Raw genomic sequence first — 17,163 nt, forward strand, 5'->3', positions numbered from 1 at the left:
AATAATTGCTCCAGAAGGAACCAGATCAGATTGAAGAGATTTTGGATAGTAGGATTGGGCGTAGTACCTAGAACAGTTAGTACAAATAATATCTTGTGAAGTGGAAGAGCAGACCAGTTGAAGATTCATCTTGAATTTCTCAGGCAGAGGTAGACTGCCTTGGTTTCCCTATGACCCCAGCAAAGTGAGAGGCTCGATGTTTTATTAACCCCGGATGTCTGATGCAGGAACATCCTCGGTTCATAGCAACCTTGCATCAACCAAAAATATTTTCCTTTATGTTTTGTTTGTAGTTTCAGTTTTCTTTCTGTGTGTCTCGGTTTTGGCTCACTGGATCCTGTGGAGTTGGATTCTACTTGAAGACTTGATCATCTTTCTTGTTTTCAAACCACATCTCATTTGGATCAATTTCCGACAAGATATCGCCACCGGTTTCCATGACAGTTTCTTGTTACCGGTTGCCTAAGACCTATTCTGGTTCCAAAGCTTGCAGAGCCTTGAGCATTGATCTTGATGTTTCTTGGGATGTGGTCGACCTTCTACGTTTCTTCCTTTGGATTTTTCAGAGGAATCTCTTGGCGGAGGCCGACCTTGTTCATTTTGCACATTAGGTCTTGTTCTTCGGGTTTTGATCCCTTTTGGGCCAACTGGATCCTTTGGATTGATATATATATATTTGTAATCATGCTTTAGAATGTAATCAATTAGAATCAATCAGAGTATCATATAGATAGACTGTGCCTAGAAGATAGATCTTTTGATTCAAGGTCTCGGTTGTGTCCTATTCTACCAGGCCTGTGTGCCGGTATGTTGTAACCCGGTTGTTACCGGTTGGATGTAATCAAGTTTCATGCAATAAAAACTATCTGCCCTGTATTGCCTCCATCATAGTTGTGTGTTTCCATTGTGTTTACTCTTGCTGACCGGTTTGGACTGATCTCCTTGACGTCCCTCCTCATCGGTGACTGCTTCAAATTTGTGTTCTTATCCTACAAAAAATTCATAGCTAATAGTATTTCCCAATTGTTTGCCTCTGATTTCCTAGGTCCCATTCCAACTACAACCCCTAAAAATCCCATGTCTTCTATGGCTATCTTGGTAGTTTCTTTTGTCCCACAAATAGTGAGTGAAACACAACCCAAAGATGGTATCCTTCCTTGATCCTAAAATTGTAGTGTTTATGTTGTGGTTCCACCTCCACCATTCTATGCAAGACCACAAAGCAAACACCTGACACAATCTTGACCTCCTCCTTTCACTTTAAATATTGCTTATGCTCCTCCCATTTCTTCAAAACATAGAGGAAATAAACCTATTGCAAAAGAACCCCACCTTCCCATTGTTTCCTAACCTTCAGTGACTCCTTTGATTCCTTGTTTTCTTCTACCAACAAAGGAAGAAAAGGGATCAACATTGGGTGACACCCCATTTTCTCCTTCATAAGCTCCCTATCAAACTAGACAAAATTGGAATACAAAATAACACAAGAGATGATCTCATGTTGTAGCTCATCAACTTGTTGAAATGAGTAAAACCCTTTTTTGATAATCCTTCTCCTATGTAGTTGGAGCCTAGATCGACACGTCATTCATCTTTTCCTTTCACAACTGTCGATCCTCTCTCTCTTAAGATTGAATATTACCTTTTCCAACCTAGGTAAAAGCTTAAGTGCTCACTACCTTGCCCTCTGTCAAGTTCAAAGTTCCCCTCTTCTTTTGTGGTTGATAATTTTCATGATATCATTGATAACATTATTACTCTACCTCTTGTGATGTATTCAGATGATGATCTTAATGGCATTGTTGACAAAGATGACAACAATGCAAAATTTTCCATGATTTTAAAAAATCAGTGAATTTTGATTATGGAGGCATGTGTGATGATCTCTCTTTAGAGATTCATCCTTAATGTATGGAACTAGGTGCTCTCCTAGTACTACACTTTTTGTAGTCCCTTTAGCATCTTGCCGACCATCTCTTTATGAATAGCAAGATTGGGGTGCAGACAATTTTCTATATATTGGCTCGCAAGTGCGGTACCCTTTATGTGTTTTATGTTTTGCTTGTATGTATAATTTTATTCCTTGTAGAATCAAAGTGTAATCACCCAACAGGTGAAACATCATATCATATATATCAATGCACTAGAATAAAATATAATTGGGATATAATTTAATCACAACATAAATATTAATAAAATCAAGATGAACTAAAGCTTTATGATACACCAAGCACATAAGAATCACATCTTGAACCTATGGGTAGTCCAAAAACAACATGTAGGGAACAAACCAAAGCCATAACTAAAATTCATAAGGAAAAATATGAATTTCAAACACCGTTCAACACCTAAAGAACAAGAACAAGTACAACCTATGCATTTTCCGATACATAGTAAAAAATAGTTCTAAGATCCAAACATCTCAATGCAAAATATGGGTAGGCATTACATACAACATCATATTTATTATAGTCTTAGCTTTACATTTTTTTAGAAGCTTATGATTTCTTCTTTTCTCCATGACCTCAAGGTTATTATTTAACATTATTCTTGTTTGGAGAGACCCAATAGCATAAAAAATTACAGTAAGGGGCCCAAATAAAAAGGACTAGAATCCCTTTTTTCCTCATTATCAACAATTTATTTCCATAATGAGAGAGGGGGGCAATAGGGTTGAGCCCTTATCTTGCAATAGATAGTCAAGAAAGATTAAAAAATCTAGAGAATGCTTCAAAAAGATGGGTTGGCTCCCCATTTGAAAAGAGTTAATGGTTTTTTACCCCACACTACCCATGAAGTTTGCAACTGATTGGGATTTGAGGGTAATCACTATGTCTCATGGAGTTGCATATTATGGAAGAGATCATTGCCTTAATCTAAGGCCTATCTATTGAAGGATTTTTTAAAAATAATTGTAGGAAAGTTGAGGAAATTGTAAATTCTTTTATGAAGGAAGTCAAAACTATTAAGAAGGCTCAATTTGGTTATGTTAGGTGACCTTGTCCTTGGGATTAAATTTCTCATTAGATCATGGAGTACATCCCCCTAAAAGGGTGCTTTGAGCCAATTTATAACTATTGCTTCATTTTGCTAAGGCACTTTATACATCAATGAAATAATTTCCATTTTCCATTTGTTATCTCTTGAGTATTATGTTCTTGAAGCCAAATGTATCACTAGGATCTCTCCCCTTCACTAATATGTGATTTCCCACATCATTAAGCATTTATTAGATCTTATGACACATCCTTTATTGCCAATGTCTATTCCCCTTATAGTTTCTCATCTCCACACTTTCTTCACAATTCCAAGTAATCCCTTTTAACTAGCTCCCATCATGTCCCTTCCTAGAGGGGGGAGATTTTCTTCCCCTAACTCCATATTTTGTTCCTCTTCCTCATCTAACCCTAAGTTCCAAGCTTATGATTGCCCTCCTCTAACTTGAAGAAAATATTATATAAATGTGTTAAAGACAAGAAGAAAGTGATTGCCTATTTCTAAGGTTGCTAAGAGTACCCAAATGAATTATAGTGAAATGCAAGGTGGTGTTAAAATTAGTGTTAAAGGCAAGGGCAAGGTGATTGAGGACAAGGAGGATAATATTTAAAAATATATCCTAAAGGTCAATCATCTTTTTAATGGGATTTTAAATGACTAAATGAATTGCGACCCTTGCCCTCCTCTTCTCTAAAGAATATTTCTTTAATGGTTTATCCTCTTAGCTAATAAGGCCAATGAGATCCACAAGGAGGTGACTATTCACCATAGAACTTTAAAGTGGGTCTTCATTGAATTCAATAGGAACTAGCTTCACAATTCTCTATTGGATAAATGGAATGTGAAGCAGGCTATTGATAATTTGAAGGAGTAAAATGTTAAGAAATCCAATAAAATTGGCAAGTTGAAAGGTGATATATCCAAGATCAAAGGCAATGTTGAAAATTTTCTTAGTTTCAACAAGGTCACCATCCATGAATCTCTCACCAGCAAAGCTCTTTATGATATGATCAAGACCAATCACAACTCAACTTAGGTTGGCCTAAGTGTTCACACTCTCACACTTGAGGCAATACGACTAAGATGGTTGAATTAATGAACATTAAAGCTTTAGATGTACATCTTAATGCACTCCAAGATGAATGAAAATCCACAATAACTCTCAAAAAGATTTGATTTACTCTATCATGTATATTTCTATCATGTATCTCTTCTTTGAATTATCATCCTTTAGTTATATCCTTTCTATTTATTGATGTATTTTCTATTTTATTATAACTACACTATTTAACAACTAATTTATTCTCTATAACTATTCATAAAAAAACCGTGAGAAAACTTTTTTCATCCTATATCTAAAACTATATAGAACCAAATTACATTACTTATTATATTCCTAAAACCTAAAACCTTTAATAAAGAAATTCATTTTATTGCTTTTACACAACTCATCTAGTATCCTTCTTTCAAAGCATCCTAATTAAAAAATATGTTACGTAAATAATCATGTGCTTAAAAATCTTAACTGATTAATTAATTAATCTTTAACTAATTAATCGTTTTCCTTATAATTTTGCTGTATATTAAACTTTTGGGTATTATTTGCCTTGGTGTTTTCAAGTGCATTAGTTACAAAAAGTTGTTTTCCAACAAACCATCGTGCATGCATATAAATATATTTCCAATCAATCCTCGAATATAGGTGAGTTAATAAATATTTCAATTAAAGTGAATTAATATATTTTTTAGACTTTTGAGTGACTTTTTTACTAAATAAAGTTGTGAATAAATAAAAATGTTTGAGATAGAATTGATAATTGAAATTAACGATGCAATTTAATGAGTTAGAATTGATAATTAAAATTGATTTTGTAATTAGTATATAATTTAAATAAATATAAATATGTTATATAAATATCTTCTCTCTCCTTTTTATCTTTATATTTGACTTCATAGATCTACAAGAGTCCATTTTTCTACTCCTCGAGCTTTCTATCATCTTGATGATGGATCACAAAGTATGATCCGAAAAGTGGATGCAAAAAAAACACACACACAATCGAAACCAGAAGCGTGCACATTTACTAATATGGATTGTGGAAAACTAAGATCTTTAATGGGAAAGTGAAGTTAAAGATGATAAGAATATTCATTAGAGTGTTATTTAGATGAATATTTCAAAGGTTGCAAGCTAACCAAATTTTATTATAATTCACCAATGCATATTCAACATTAATATTCATGAGTGTATATCTAAACCTAATGCACAAATGCAAAGCATTAGTCTCAAAATTTGATCTACCAAAAATTAGTTGTTGGAATTTACTTGTTTCCATTTGTAATCTGTAAAACTTTACAAGAGTTGATAATGTTTAAGAACACCTTTAAAATTTTTGTTGAATTGGGATTTGGAAGTTCACATTCACCTTTGTAGATATTGAAATTTCACTAATATTAATTGATAAAAACCCCGCTTAGACAAATCCCCTTCACTTTATAACTCCCACTTAATTAAATAATCTTATTATTTAACTATCATCCTTTTCCATCTCATCTCATGTAAATAAATAAATTATTATCATTTGCACCTATTTTCCACCTTACAAATGACTAAAATAATTTATTTATTTATTATTATTATTATTTGATTGTAGTTATATTCCCTCCACACATCCCAAGAATAAATGACACCTAAGTACATTTGTCCTTATGGTTTCAATATTCTCTCCACTAAATACAATAATATAGGGCTCTTACATGCACATGTCCCTTATGTCTCACATGGTTGCAACTACTTTCTAAATATAGTAAGTGCATCCTAAACTTTCACATTCTAACAACCTCCATTTCAACCCTACATCTTTTCAATCATTCTCCACCATTGATCTCACCATTAGATCCCAACCATCCATTACCTCTTTTAAAATTCTATAAATGAAGTCACATTCTCATTCATTTTCATCCATCGCACTTTGAGCTAAGTGCAAGCTACCAAAACAGGTAACTTCAAGCAAAGGAGCATCCATATACCAATAATCACTTGGAGCAAATCATTTAACAATGGAGTCATTGGTAACATTTGAGTTGGTATTTTATGTTATTGTTTTGTTTGCATGCTTTTGTTGAGCTCTATCTTGAAGTTTGTAGTAGCTTAGAATAAGAATCTTGTGCTTAGCATTTGTTTCTATTCTAATTCTAAATTATTGCTTACAACCTTAGTGGGAAACCTAGTTAAATTGATTTAATAGCTTTAGAACAAAGATCAAGAACAATACGCAATCTATAATAGATCTAAGATGTCATAAGCTAATGTAATACCCTCATAATTCTACTACAATGCTCTCATAAATGTTCTATGACATTTTTTTGACAATCTTAACATGTTTTAATATTTCTTAGATTGTCATTCATGGTTTTACACGAAAGAAAGTCTAAAATGAGTTCACCAAATCTAATAAAAAGAAATTAGTGGAATTTGTTTTTAATTTGAATTATATATATTCAAAAGTGAAATTTATAATTGCAAAAATGGCTTATGTCAAGACTAGAGACCTAAATCTGATCTAAGATTATAAATAAAAAATCTAAGAATCCAAATCAATATCTAAAAATTGAAAAAAAGATAGATTCAAAATATAATGATGTAATAAACCAAATAAGTAGTGCACTTAGAAATTAATCATTTCATTTAAAAGACTTTATTTGAATTACATAGAAAATTCTCATCATTGCAAGACTATAATATCTTTGATATTTTACTTTCTTTTCTAAACAAACGTTTTACAACTGGTTCAAAGCTTTTTTTTAACTTAAATTGGTATATTTCTTAAAAAAATGATATTTTATTTGTTTAGGTTGTGAATTGACCTACACTAAGTGGAGAAAGGCACTCATTTCTGACTTGCACGTAACAAATCGATGAGTTGTACAAGAAGGAATGACACAGGCCAATCAAAAGCCTCGACGACTTCTGTAATTGGTTTTTTTAATTGCTACTGCAATCACTTAAGTTGACCTCATAGTTCTAAGCTCTAATAGAAAAGGATCAGGTTTCTGTAATATCGGGCTTCAATAGCGGGTATGCTGGACAGGGAACTGTATGAATGGATTCAATCTGTTCCGGTTACAGGCCTGTTATTAGAGGCAACTTTAAGCAGTTCTCTACAAGCTAGTTTACATTGAACAGGGCCATACACCTTGTAAGCTCCATATTCAATAGAAAACATGGGTTACATTAGTGTGGTATGGATCTTGTTTGTTCTGGTAATGTTGAAGCATAAGGGGAATGCAGGATCTGAGAGTAACTGGAAGGATGCCCAAGAGAGGGACAAGATAACCCACTTGCCTGGCCAGCCTAACAATATCGAATTTTCACAGTACTCTGGATATGTGACAGTAAACGAACAGGCTGGCAGAGCTCTGTTCTACTGGCTAACTGAAGCTACAACAAACCCATCTTCAAAACCACTTGTTTTGTGGCTCAATGGAGGTCCTGGGTGCTCCTCTGTGGCATATGGAGCTGCAGAGGAGTTGGGTCCTTTCCATATCAATTCTGATGGAAAGACACTCTTTCTGAATCCTTATTCATGGAACAAGTGTATGTCTATGAAATTCTCCCTGATCTGTGTTTCTCAGACTATGTTTACAATCATGTTTACTGGAGTGTTTTCTTTGCAGTGGCCAACATATTGTTCTTGGAATCACCAGCAGGGGTGGGCTTTTCCTATACAAATACTTCATCAGATCTGCAGACTTCAGGAGATAAGAGAACGGGTATATTTCAACTGTTCTATGATTCTTTGAAAAATCACAAGAAATTGGAAAAAGAACTGTTCAATGAATTGTGCACTTGTTTTTGTAATTGCAGCTGAAGATGCATATGTTTTCTTAATCAATTGGCTTGAAAGATTTCCTCAGTACAAATACAGGGACTTCTACATAGCTGGCGAGAGCTATGCAGGTCTGTCACTTTGAAAACCACAGAATTGTTTGGCTCAATCAACTAGTCCAAAATTAGAAACTCTATGTTATCCTGTGTATCTTGGAGTCCATACATTAATGATTGCCTGAATCATTCTCTGCTTGTGCAAATTGATGTATTTCAAGATAATGTGATCTGTTTTTATTTTTTTGTTGTTTTTGTTTTTTTGTTTTTTTCAATTTTAGTTTGTCAATAGTCAACATTCGGCCTTTGCCAACATTTCATCATCACATACTGCCAAAGGCACACTTGAACATGGGGAATCCGGACATCAATTACAGACATCGTTACAGCCAAGCCATGTGCCTCCATTAGCTTCCCAATGACAATGACACACCTTATTCAGGGTAGACATATTGCTTTTATTAGCTATAATAACACATAAAAACATATAAGCTACTTCAGAAAATCAGTATTTCCACCACTAAAGCTTCAATGGACCCAATGTAGACAGAATTTTGGGGTTTAAAACCACATAAGGGGCATGCTAGAATGGTTGTTGCAAAATAGTTATCCTCATTATTGCTGCCATGTGTAATTGGGATTTAAAGATTCAACACAACCCATTAAGCCAAAAAGCTATATTACCAGACCTTTGGTATACCAGCATGGTTGGAGGTCTACTGATATCTATGGGATCTCCTCTACTAGGATACTTTGGAGATACCCACTAGAAAAGGGCTATTTTCTCTTAAGATTATTATGTTCTGTAAAGGGCTTTTAAGAAAGACCAAATGGATGTTGTTGTTTCCCATCAAATAGTAAAACTTATTTCGTTCATTTTAGTTGAAACTTGGGCATAGCCAATGTTCTCGAACAATAAATAGAATGATTAGTCCAATCGTCTTGCTGTTTCCACTGAACTTGAAAGTCATGACATTTTGAATTTAGAGAACATACTCACAAATACCCAAATAGACATAACAGGCATAACATGAACACAGCCCCCCATATCCTGCCTTAAAGCAGAATCAATTAGTGCCAATCAACTTGCTGTTTTCGTTAAATTTTGTAAGTCAATTGAGTGGATATTTTGAATTTAGAGAACATACTCACGAAAACCCAAATAGACATAACATGCACACATCCCATTATACCCTGGCTTACCTGGATTGTGAAAATGCTGTACTGATATCCACACACATACCCATACATGTTGACTGATGGACCTGCAATCAAAATTTTGTCATTTAAATTCTTACAAGGTCAGCATATAATGTATGCTACTTTCTTCAATCCTGTATGAACTGGGATATATCACTTTATGGAGTTGCTTAATGTGGTTTGTATTTTTCTTTCAGGGCACTATGTCCCACAGTTGGCACAAGTTGTTTACAGAAACAGTAAGGGCCTTCAGAAGCCTGTCATCAATTTGAAGGGTTTCATGGTAAGAGGAATTATCATGATGCTTTATATTGATACTTTTTTGGAAAACAAAATGTCCACAAACTAATTTGATAAGAAACTTATAGTGCCCATGTGAAAATCTTTTCTTTTGTTTTTTGGTTTTTGCAGGTTGGTAATGCAGTTACTGATGACTATCATGACTTAATAGGAACTTTTGAATATTGGTGGTCTCATGCCTTGATATCTGATTCTACCTATAAGTTGCTCAAGGATACATGTGACTTTACATCATCACAACATCCTTCTGATCCATGCCAGATAGCCCTTAATCAGGCTGATATGGAACAAGGAAATATTGATGCATACAGCATTTTTACCCCAACCTGTAATATCTCTGGAAGTCAAAGACATAAACTGCAAAGCCACTATGTATATTTCTCTTCTCACTGGTTATTTCTCTACATGTTTTCTTATTTTTGGGGGGGTTCAAATTCAGGTTTTAGATTCTATCATGCTGTCTATCATGCTGTTCTTATGTATTGTTCTTTGCATCAACAGAAATGTTTGCAAAGATGTTTGTGTGTTTAGATAAATATTGTGGCCCCTATAATATTTTTAAAGTGCACATGCCTTAGGATGCAGGCATAAATTTCCATAACTTCATCTCAAACTTCTGCCTCTGTTGAGGTGAGGCACTACCTATGTTACCATACAAGCTTATACACTTTCCTACATTGGAATACAATAGCAGACAATGTGGCAGCTACCCTGGAACATTAGAATAGCCAGCAACACCAGATGCAATGACTGTGTTATGATGGTTATTGTTAGTCTTTTATTGACATTATCATAAGGTCAGAAGATTGGTATCAGTGAAATTACTTGTATTCATTATATAGGCTCCCAACCTAGGTGCAGGTTGCCTGAATAAATACATGGGGGTATTCTAGGCCCATAAATTTGACTTTGTTCTGGTTCTTATTGATACTAGTCACAACAAAATATGACTTGTACTTGAGCTATCATATATGACTTGTGACAGCCTTGGAGATATAAAGCATATGACCCATGCACTGAGAGATACTCAGAATTGTATTTCAATCAACCTGAAGTACAGAAGGCATTTCATGCGAATTCTACAGGCATTCCATATAGCTGGAGTACTTGCAGGTTTGCTAATTTTATTAGTTTATTTATTTGATATGTTGGGGCATATTTACTTCTCTTGAGATTAAAGAAAATATTTGTTTCACATATCTTCAAGCCTTTGCTTCATAATTCCCAGCTTTCTGCCAAAAGAAAAAAGTGCCAGTACTTTTTTGTAACTCTTGGTTTTGATTCTGTTTCTGAAAGCAGTACCACGCTGGAAAAGTACTGGAAAGATTCGCCTAGATCAATGCTTCCCATTTACCAGGAACTCATTCAAGCTGGTATTCGAATTTGGGTATTCAGGTAAAATCAAGGAATTTTTTCTAATTCAAACATATCTATTTTCAGTTAATTTTGAGAACTTTGTGAAACAAGATAGGACTACTGAAAGTCTAAATGCAAATCATTAGGCTGGAAAATTCAATAACCTGTTCAGTACAAGCTTATATTACATTTGAATCTAGCAATGTTTAATATGTCTCCATAATTGGCAAACTTTCTACTTTGCTACTATGCAGTGGAGACACTGATGCAGTTGTTCCAGTGACGGCCACAAGATATTCTATAGATGCCCTGAAGCTTCCAACTTTAGTTAATTGGTATCCCTGGTATGACAAAGGGGAGGTAAGTTATCAAAAAGTGGCATATGTTGCCCCCATTTGTTAATTGCAGTAAATTTCATATATTCCATGCACAGTGAACTGGTGTTCAGACATTAAGTGGATGACAAATGCCTTAAGGAAATCTATTAAGTTTTACTTAGAGGTTTCATGATCATGTCAGCCCTTTATTTTGCAGGTTGGGGGATGGACTCAAATATATAAAGGGCTAAGTCTTGTGACAGTCAGAGGAGCAGGACATGAAGTTCCACTCCATCAACCAAGGAAGGCCTTCATCCTCTTCAATGCCTTTTTACAAGGAAAACCTATGCCAAGATCAACATCTTAGGATATGTTATGAATCTTAATCATATTATTTGTCAGCCAAAGGCTGCTTTATTGAAAATTAGAATGTTTCTAAGTAATAAATTATTATTGAAATGACCATTCTTTTCATAATTGTAAGAAAACCATTGTAACAAGGTTATCCCTTCTAGGGCATGTAATATATTCAGTGATTAGCTGAAGATATTGATTGGCTGGGGTGGGTACCTTTTCCACCAACGTCCTTTCCATTCCTCAATTCATCTAATTCAGATTGTTATGCAAGTATTCCAACAGTGTTTGCAGCCATGGAGCTACTGCATCATTTTTAATTCTATTTCCACTGTCCCATCATTTATATTCTTATTCAATTCTCCAGAAGCAGCTCTCAACATTCTTATTAATAAGCTAGCAGAATTTTTTCTTTCCTACTCATTCTATTGGATATTGGTACCATCTCTAAAGAGAATAGATTTATCAGTAAAAGGTTGTAATTGTAAATAGGAACTTCTGTGCATGTTTGAGAAAAGGGAAAAACAAAATTCATTGTCTAATTAGTAATTACCATCCATTATGTGAAACCCCCTCCAACAGATACATGGTCAACTTGTAAATACATATATATTAACATGGTAATGTAGGGAAATCTCTTCCACAGATTGAATGATAAAAAAACAGTAAGGCATCGAAGAAAAGTAACTATATTTAGTATCAAAAGTTTCATCTTTGTAGCAGAAACAGACAAACTGCAATCCATTTTAAGGCACAATTTCTTGTGCAAAATTTAACATATATGTTCTTGATTCAGAAATCACTCCTACTTTTCTGTGTTCAGAGAGGTATAGAAACAGAGGATATCGGGTATAAAAGCCGCTACATCAGGCGTTCTTACTTTCATTTCAAACACTGTTGTCTAGAGTGCATCAAAGAGTTAAACAAGCTCCTGTTGTGCAGTCAAAGAATCATGATGGTTCCAAGTGACGGCCAATGAAGCAATAGTCTGCAATTCGATTATATCTAATTAATCTTGAATCCTGGAGCTAGCTGATTTATTCTCCGAAAAAATTTCGATTCATGAAAAAATCATTGACCAAGTGTTCAACGTTGAAAAAATAGGGGTTTGAACCTTGGAGGCTACCTCACCAATGGAGTTTTTCTACCACAACACTAAACATTCAAAGACATATTTTATATATGTAGATATATAGATGTATGATTTTCAATTTATAATTGATATGGTTAATTTTGCTCAAACAAAGACATACAATTCATTATGTGAGCAATATATCTAAAGTGCTCCATGAAAAAAATCTGAATGACAACAAATAGGGTTACATAATTGTAATAAAAGAGCCTCCAACACACAATCATTAAAATTTGTCTCTACCTAAAATAGTAGTTGCAAGCTAGGTATTGCCAAAACCAGTGACTTGCTAATCTTTTACTTCAGCTAAACAAATGCCTTTTGTTGAATTCTACCACATATAAAAGACTTACCAATTGCCATCAGGGAATATAAAGCAATGTTCCACGGGCGTTGGGGACGGGGGGACGCGTTTCCGGGACGGGGGGACCAAGGGCCTAAATTTGGGGACGGCGGGGTGGCAGGGTGGTGGTGCTCATATACTTATACATATACATATAGTACTTGAAAAACTAGTTTTGAAAAGATGTATAACAATATAACAGTATAAGAATTAGATTTCAAATGAAACTATAGGAAATACCAAGATTACTTAGATTAGTAATACTATTTGCTAAATGCTAAATAAAATTTGACAAATGAAATTGTCAAATTGGAGATTTCTCATTTCTATCATATGAATATCGAAAAAAGAAAACGAAAATACGAATATCTGATGCCATTGCAGAGTCTATAATAATAAAGATGATTACATGATTCATCATTACAATGAGTAGCCAAATACAAATACGTGTAACAATAGCATTACAAAAGAGACTAGAGTCAAAGACAAAATGACAAAACTCAAAACTCAAAATGTAGCTAATAGAGGCCTCTAATCATCTGCGAACTCCTCCTCACTGGAACTGTTGGACTCCTGAAGATCAAGGTCCCTCAAGCTCACACCATTGCATCTGAAGTGGTAGGATCATCCTCATCAATTTGTGAAGGCTCCTCTGGCTCTACATCCCATCGTGCCGCTGGACTCTCCTTGTACACAAGTGTCTTGCGGTCCATGAGACCCAAAGCACTGTGTACAACCACAAGATTCTTTGCTCTCTTAGAGGTAAGTCTGTTCCTCTTAAGAGAGTGGATGAAGCTATATGTAGACCAGTTCCTCTCAGCAGCTGAAGAACTGGAAACCTGGGAAAGCAGACGGATGGCTAGAGTGGTGGTCAAAGATTTCGGGCCATGACAATTCCACCACAAAAGTGGATCCTCCTGTGCCATAGTGTCTATATCCATCTTTGCCGCATTCGAATAACCTCTAAGAGTGGCAAATCTTCCCCACTTAGTGCACATTGTGCCGACATATCTGGAATCAAAGATCTTCTCTATGCACCTAAAGAAACCTGCCTTCACCTCATCATCCCGAATCGGTGTCAGTCTACCTGGTCTAGCCTTGTTCCACTTAGGATTCAAGGCAAATGTAGCCATATGCAAAGGAGTGTTCAACTTGTCCCATCTACGCTGAATGATAGGTCGGATTTGCTCATTGTATAATGCTAAAGAGGGGTCCTTCACTTGCACAACAACCCTCATCTGGTCAAGCATAGAGTCAATGCACTCATACACCTCTCCAAGGTTAGGTGCATCCCCATCCCCATATCTGATCACTTGGAATACTGGAGAAATGATGGAGACAATGTATTTCACATCAGTCCAAAACACATCACTCTTCACTATCTCCTTCACCCTTCTCCCCTGCTCTGTCTTGGCCTCAACCCACCTATTCCACTCATTAGTCATAACCATGAGTTGCAATGCCTCTTGCAACTCAATCATTCTCTCTAAGAGAATGAAATAGGATGCATATCTAGTTTCAACTGGTTTCAAGAACTCCTTCTTCGCGAAGGTCCTGAAGAGTGCATGTGAAGTGTGGTGGTTGCAGATAAACATCTGCACATCTCTCGCATCAGTGACCACTCCTCTAATCCAGTCTATCTTCCCCATGTCCTTGAGTGCATTGTTCATGGCATGCACACAACATGGGGTCCAACAAATGTGTCTATAGGCTGCCTCAATGACTCTCCCTGTTGCTCTACACACATGGGCTGCATCTGTCACTACTTGGACCACATTTTGTGGCCCAACCTCCTCAATAGCCTCCCTGAGGACCTAAAACTGGAAATCAACATCTTTACGATGCCCTGTACAATGAACTGCTTTAAGAAAGTATGGGCCCTCTGCACATGTGACCATGACGTTGATGAGTGGATGATGGCTAATGTCCGTCCACCCATCCATAACTATGTTGCACCCCGATGCCACCCAACATGCCTTCATCTTCTCCATCAAAATATTGACCTTGGAATAGCATTTATCCAAGATCGAGGTCCTCATTTTCATCTCCCTTGGTAGCACATAAGATGGTCCTCCCTTGGCCACCATAGCCATCATCTCTCTATAATAAGGAGATCGTGTAACATGAAATGGAATGCCATTGGCAAAGAAGAACTTGCCAATGGATTCATCTATCTCATCTCTCAGTTGCACATTAAACATATCAGCAATGGGGTTGCTCTGTGGTGTCTGCAACCTACGTTTCCCATCCCTGGCGGCAGTAGAAGTGGAAGTGGATGGAGATCCAAACATCATTCCTCCCATCTGCGAAGCATGAGAAGTATGTGGCACATTTTGGTTGCCCTGAAGTGCTGCCCTAGTAGACAAAGTAGTAGGCATTGAAATATTTGTGTCATCTAGAACCCCCCAAAGCCTGTTAAACTCAATTATGTACTGTATATTTTTGGCTTCCTCCAAAAACTTACAATGTTTCACGCCTTTTCCTCTCCAAAACAAAAAGTGTGCATTCAACCTACTAATGCTACCGAACCATTCTGTGTCACAAATATTGCACTTCCACTTCCTTGTTCTCCCACTTGAATGCGATGTGCCTTGTACTGATATTCGTGAAGCAAACTGTTTTAGAGGAGACTTAGGATCAAAATGACCCCTAGCATATGGTGCCGACAACTCTGAAGGGCAACCTGTACTAGCTGGTGCACTCGCCATAGAACTAGATTGGGCTCCAGGATCAGCCCCATTGTCACCCCCCTCATTTTCAGGTTCATATTCTGAATCATTCTCACTATGAGAATGGATTTCCATGTTATCTTCACTCATGCCTTGGGAGCTCATTGTGAAATTGACACTGCATTTCACAAAATAAAAATAAAAATAAAATCAGCCTAATTTAACAATGTATAATTTTTTTTTCCTACTCATCTCAAAATGAGATTTGAAATTGATGTTGAATCTTGAAGGCAAAATGATGAATGCCCTTAAGATTCAACATCAAATCTCATTTTGAGTCTTGAGATGAATAGGGAAAAAAATCCAAAAATGACATAGAACAATGAAAGTCAGAAAAAAACAAACAAAAAAAAAACAAGAAAAAGTTGAAAAACCCTACCTTGTGCTTGAAAAATCTCTCCAAAACGTAGAAGAATCTTCTTCTTTCTTTTCTTCTTGCTTCTTCTAACTCCTATCACACTTGCAATCACTTTTCTCACCCCTTCAATCAATCGTCTTCAAGTTTTTCCTCCTCTTCAGCTTGCTGAAAAAAAAATCAGTTTTCCAAAATGAGAGTGAAATCTACAAGAAACATGCTTTTGTGTTGTTTTGGGGGGTAGGGTGGGGCCCATGTCCATTTAGGGTTACCCCTTAACCCCCCCAAAAGTCACATGTTTTTTTAAAATTTCTTTTTTTGGTTTGCTTTGACGTGGGAACGCAGGAGACGCCTGGGCATCTCCCCATCCCTCGAGAGACGTCTGGGTGTCTCTCGAGAGACAGGGAGACGCCCAGAAGTCTCCCAGGAGACATCTCCACGTCTCCCTGGGGAGACGTATCTGCGTCTCCCTGGGAGAGGCAGAGACGTCTTCGCGTCCTGGCGACGCTTGGGTGGCGATGGCGGGGGACATCGTGTCCCCGTCCCCTCGTCCCCAAGACGTTTCTGATGGGGGGATGCGCCCAAAAAGGGGGGGGGATGTGTCCCCGTGGAACACTGATATAAAGAATTGCAACTATGAAATATGATTTGATAAGCTTTCTCAAATATGGAACTACCCCTAGAAAACTCCCTGCCTCAATCACAATGAAAGTCTTGGATCACTTCAAAATGGCTTCCACTTTTACTAAACTCCTAACGATTTGTTGGATCTCTATCTAATAAATTTTGATCTCAGCTACTTCATAGACAACTAATCTTTGATTTCAGACTTACACAACTATTTCGTGTATTTGGTGTCTGCCCTTTTAAAAAGTTAAATGAATATTTCCCTATGTAATCAGCAATATGAATATAAACAACAAAAATCTATTTTCTACAATTCATGGGTTAAACTCCTTGTCTTAATCACAATGAAAGTCTTGGATCACTTCAAAATGGCTTCCACTTTTACTAAATTCCTAGCAATAGTTGGATCTCTGTGTGATAAATTTTGATCTCAGCTACTTCATAGACTTAGCTAAAACCCCTAGAAAACTCCTTGCCTCAATCACAATGAAAGTCTTGGATCACTTCAAAATGGCTTCCACTTTTACTAAATTCCTAACAATAGTTAGATCTCAGTTTGATAAATTTT

At 36.2% G+C, this 17,163-nt stretch overlaps 1 protein-coding gene across 1 annotated transcript; it reads left to right on the plus strand.

Annotated features, from left to right (window-relative positions):
* Positions 1 to 6,899: 6,899 nt before the first annotated feature.
* On the plus strand, positions 6,900 to 11,821 carry LOC131076532 (serine carboxypeptidase-like 27). The gene is made up of 9 exons (XM_058013771.2): positions 6,900 to 7,594; positions 7,675 to 7,770; positions 7,865 to 7,957; positions 9,280 to 9,365; positions 9,494 to 9,754; positions 10,368 to 10,495; positions 10,682 to 10,777; positions 10,993 to 11,098; positions 11,273 to 11,821. Exons 1-9 carry the CDS (start codon positions 7,222 to 7,224, stop codon positions 11,420 to 11,422), a joined length of 1,389 nt encoding a protein of 462 aa, XP_057869754.1. The 5' UTR covers positions 6,900 to 7,221; the 3' UTR covers positions 11,423 to 11,821.
* The last annotated feature ends 5,342 nt before the right edge of the window (positions 11,822 to 17,163 follow it).

Source organism: Cryptomeria japonica, chromosome 3 (assembly GCF_030272615.1).
Source record: "Cryptomeria japonica chromosome 3, Sugi_1.0, whole genome shotgun sequence".
Lineage (NCBI taxonomy): Eukaryota > Viridiplantae > Streptophyta > Pinopsida > Cupressales > Cupressaceae > Cryptomeria > Cryptomeria japonica.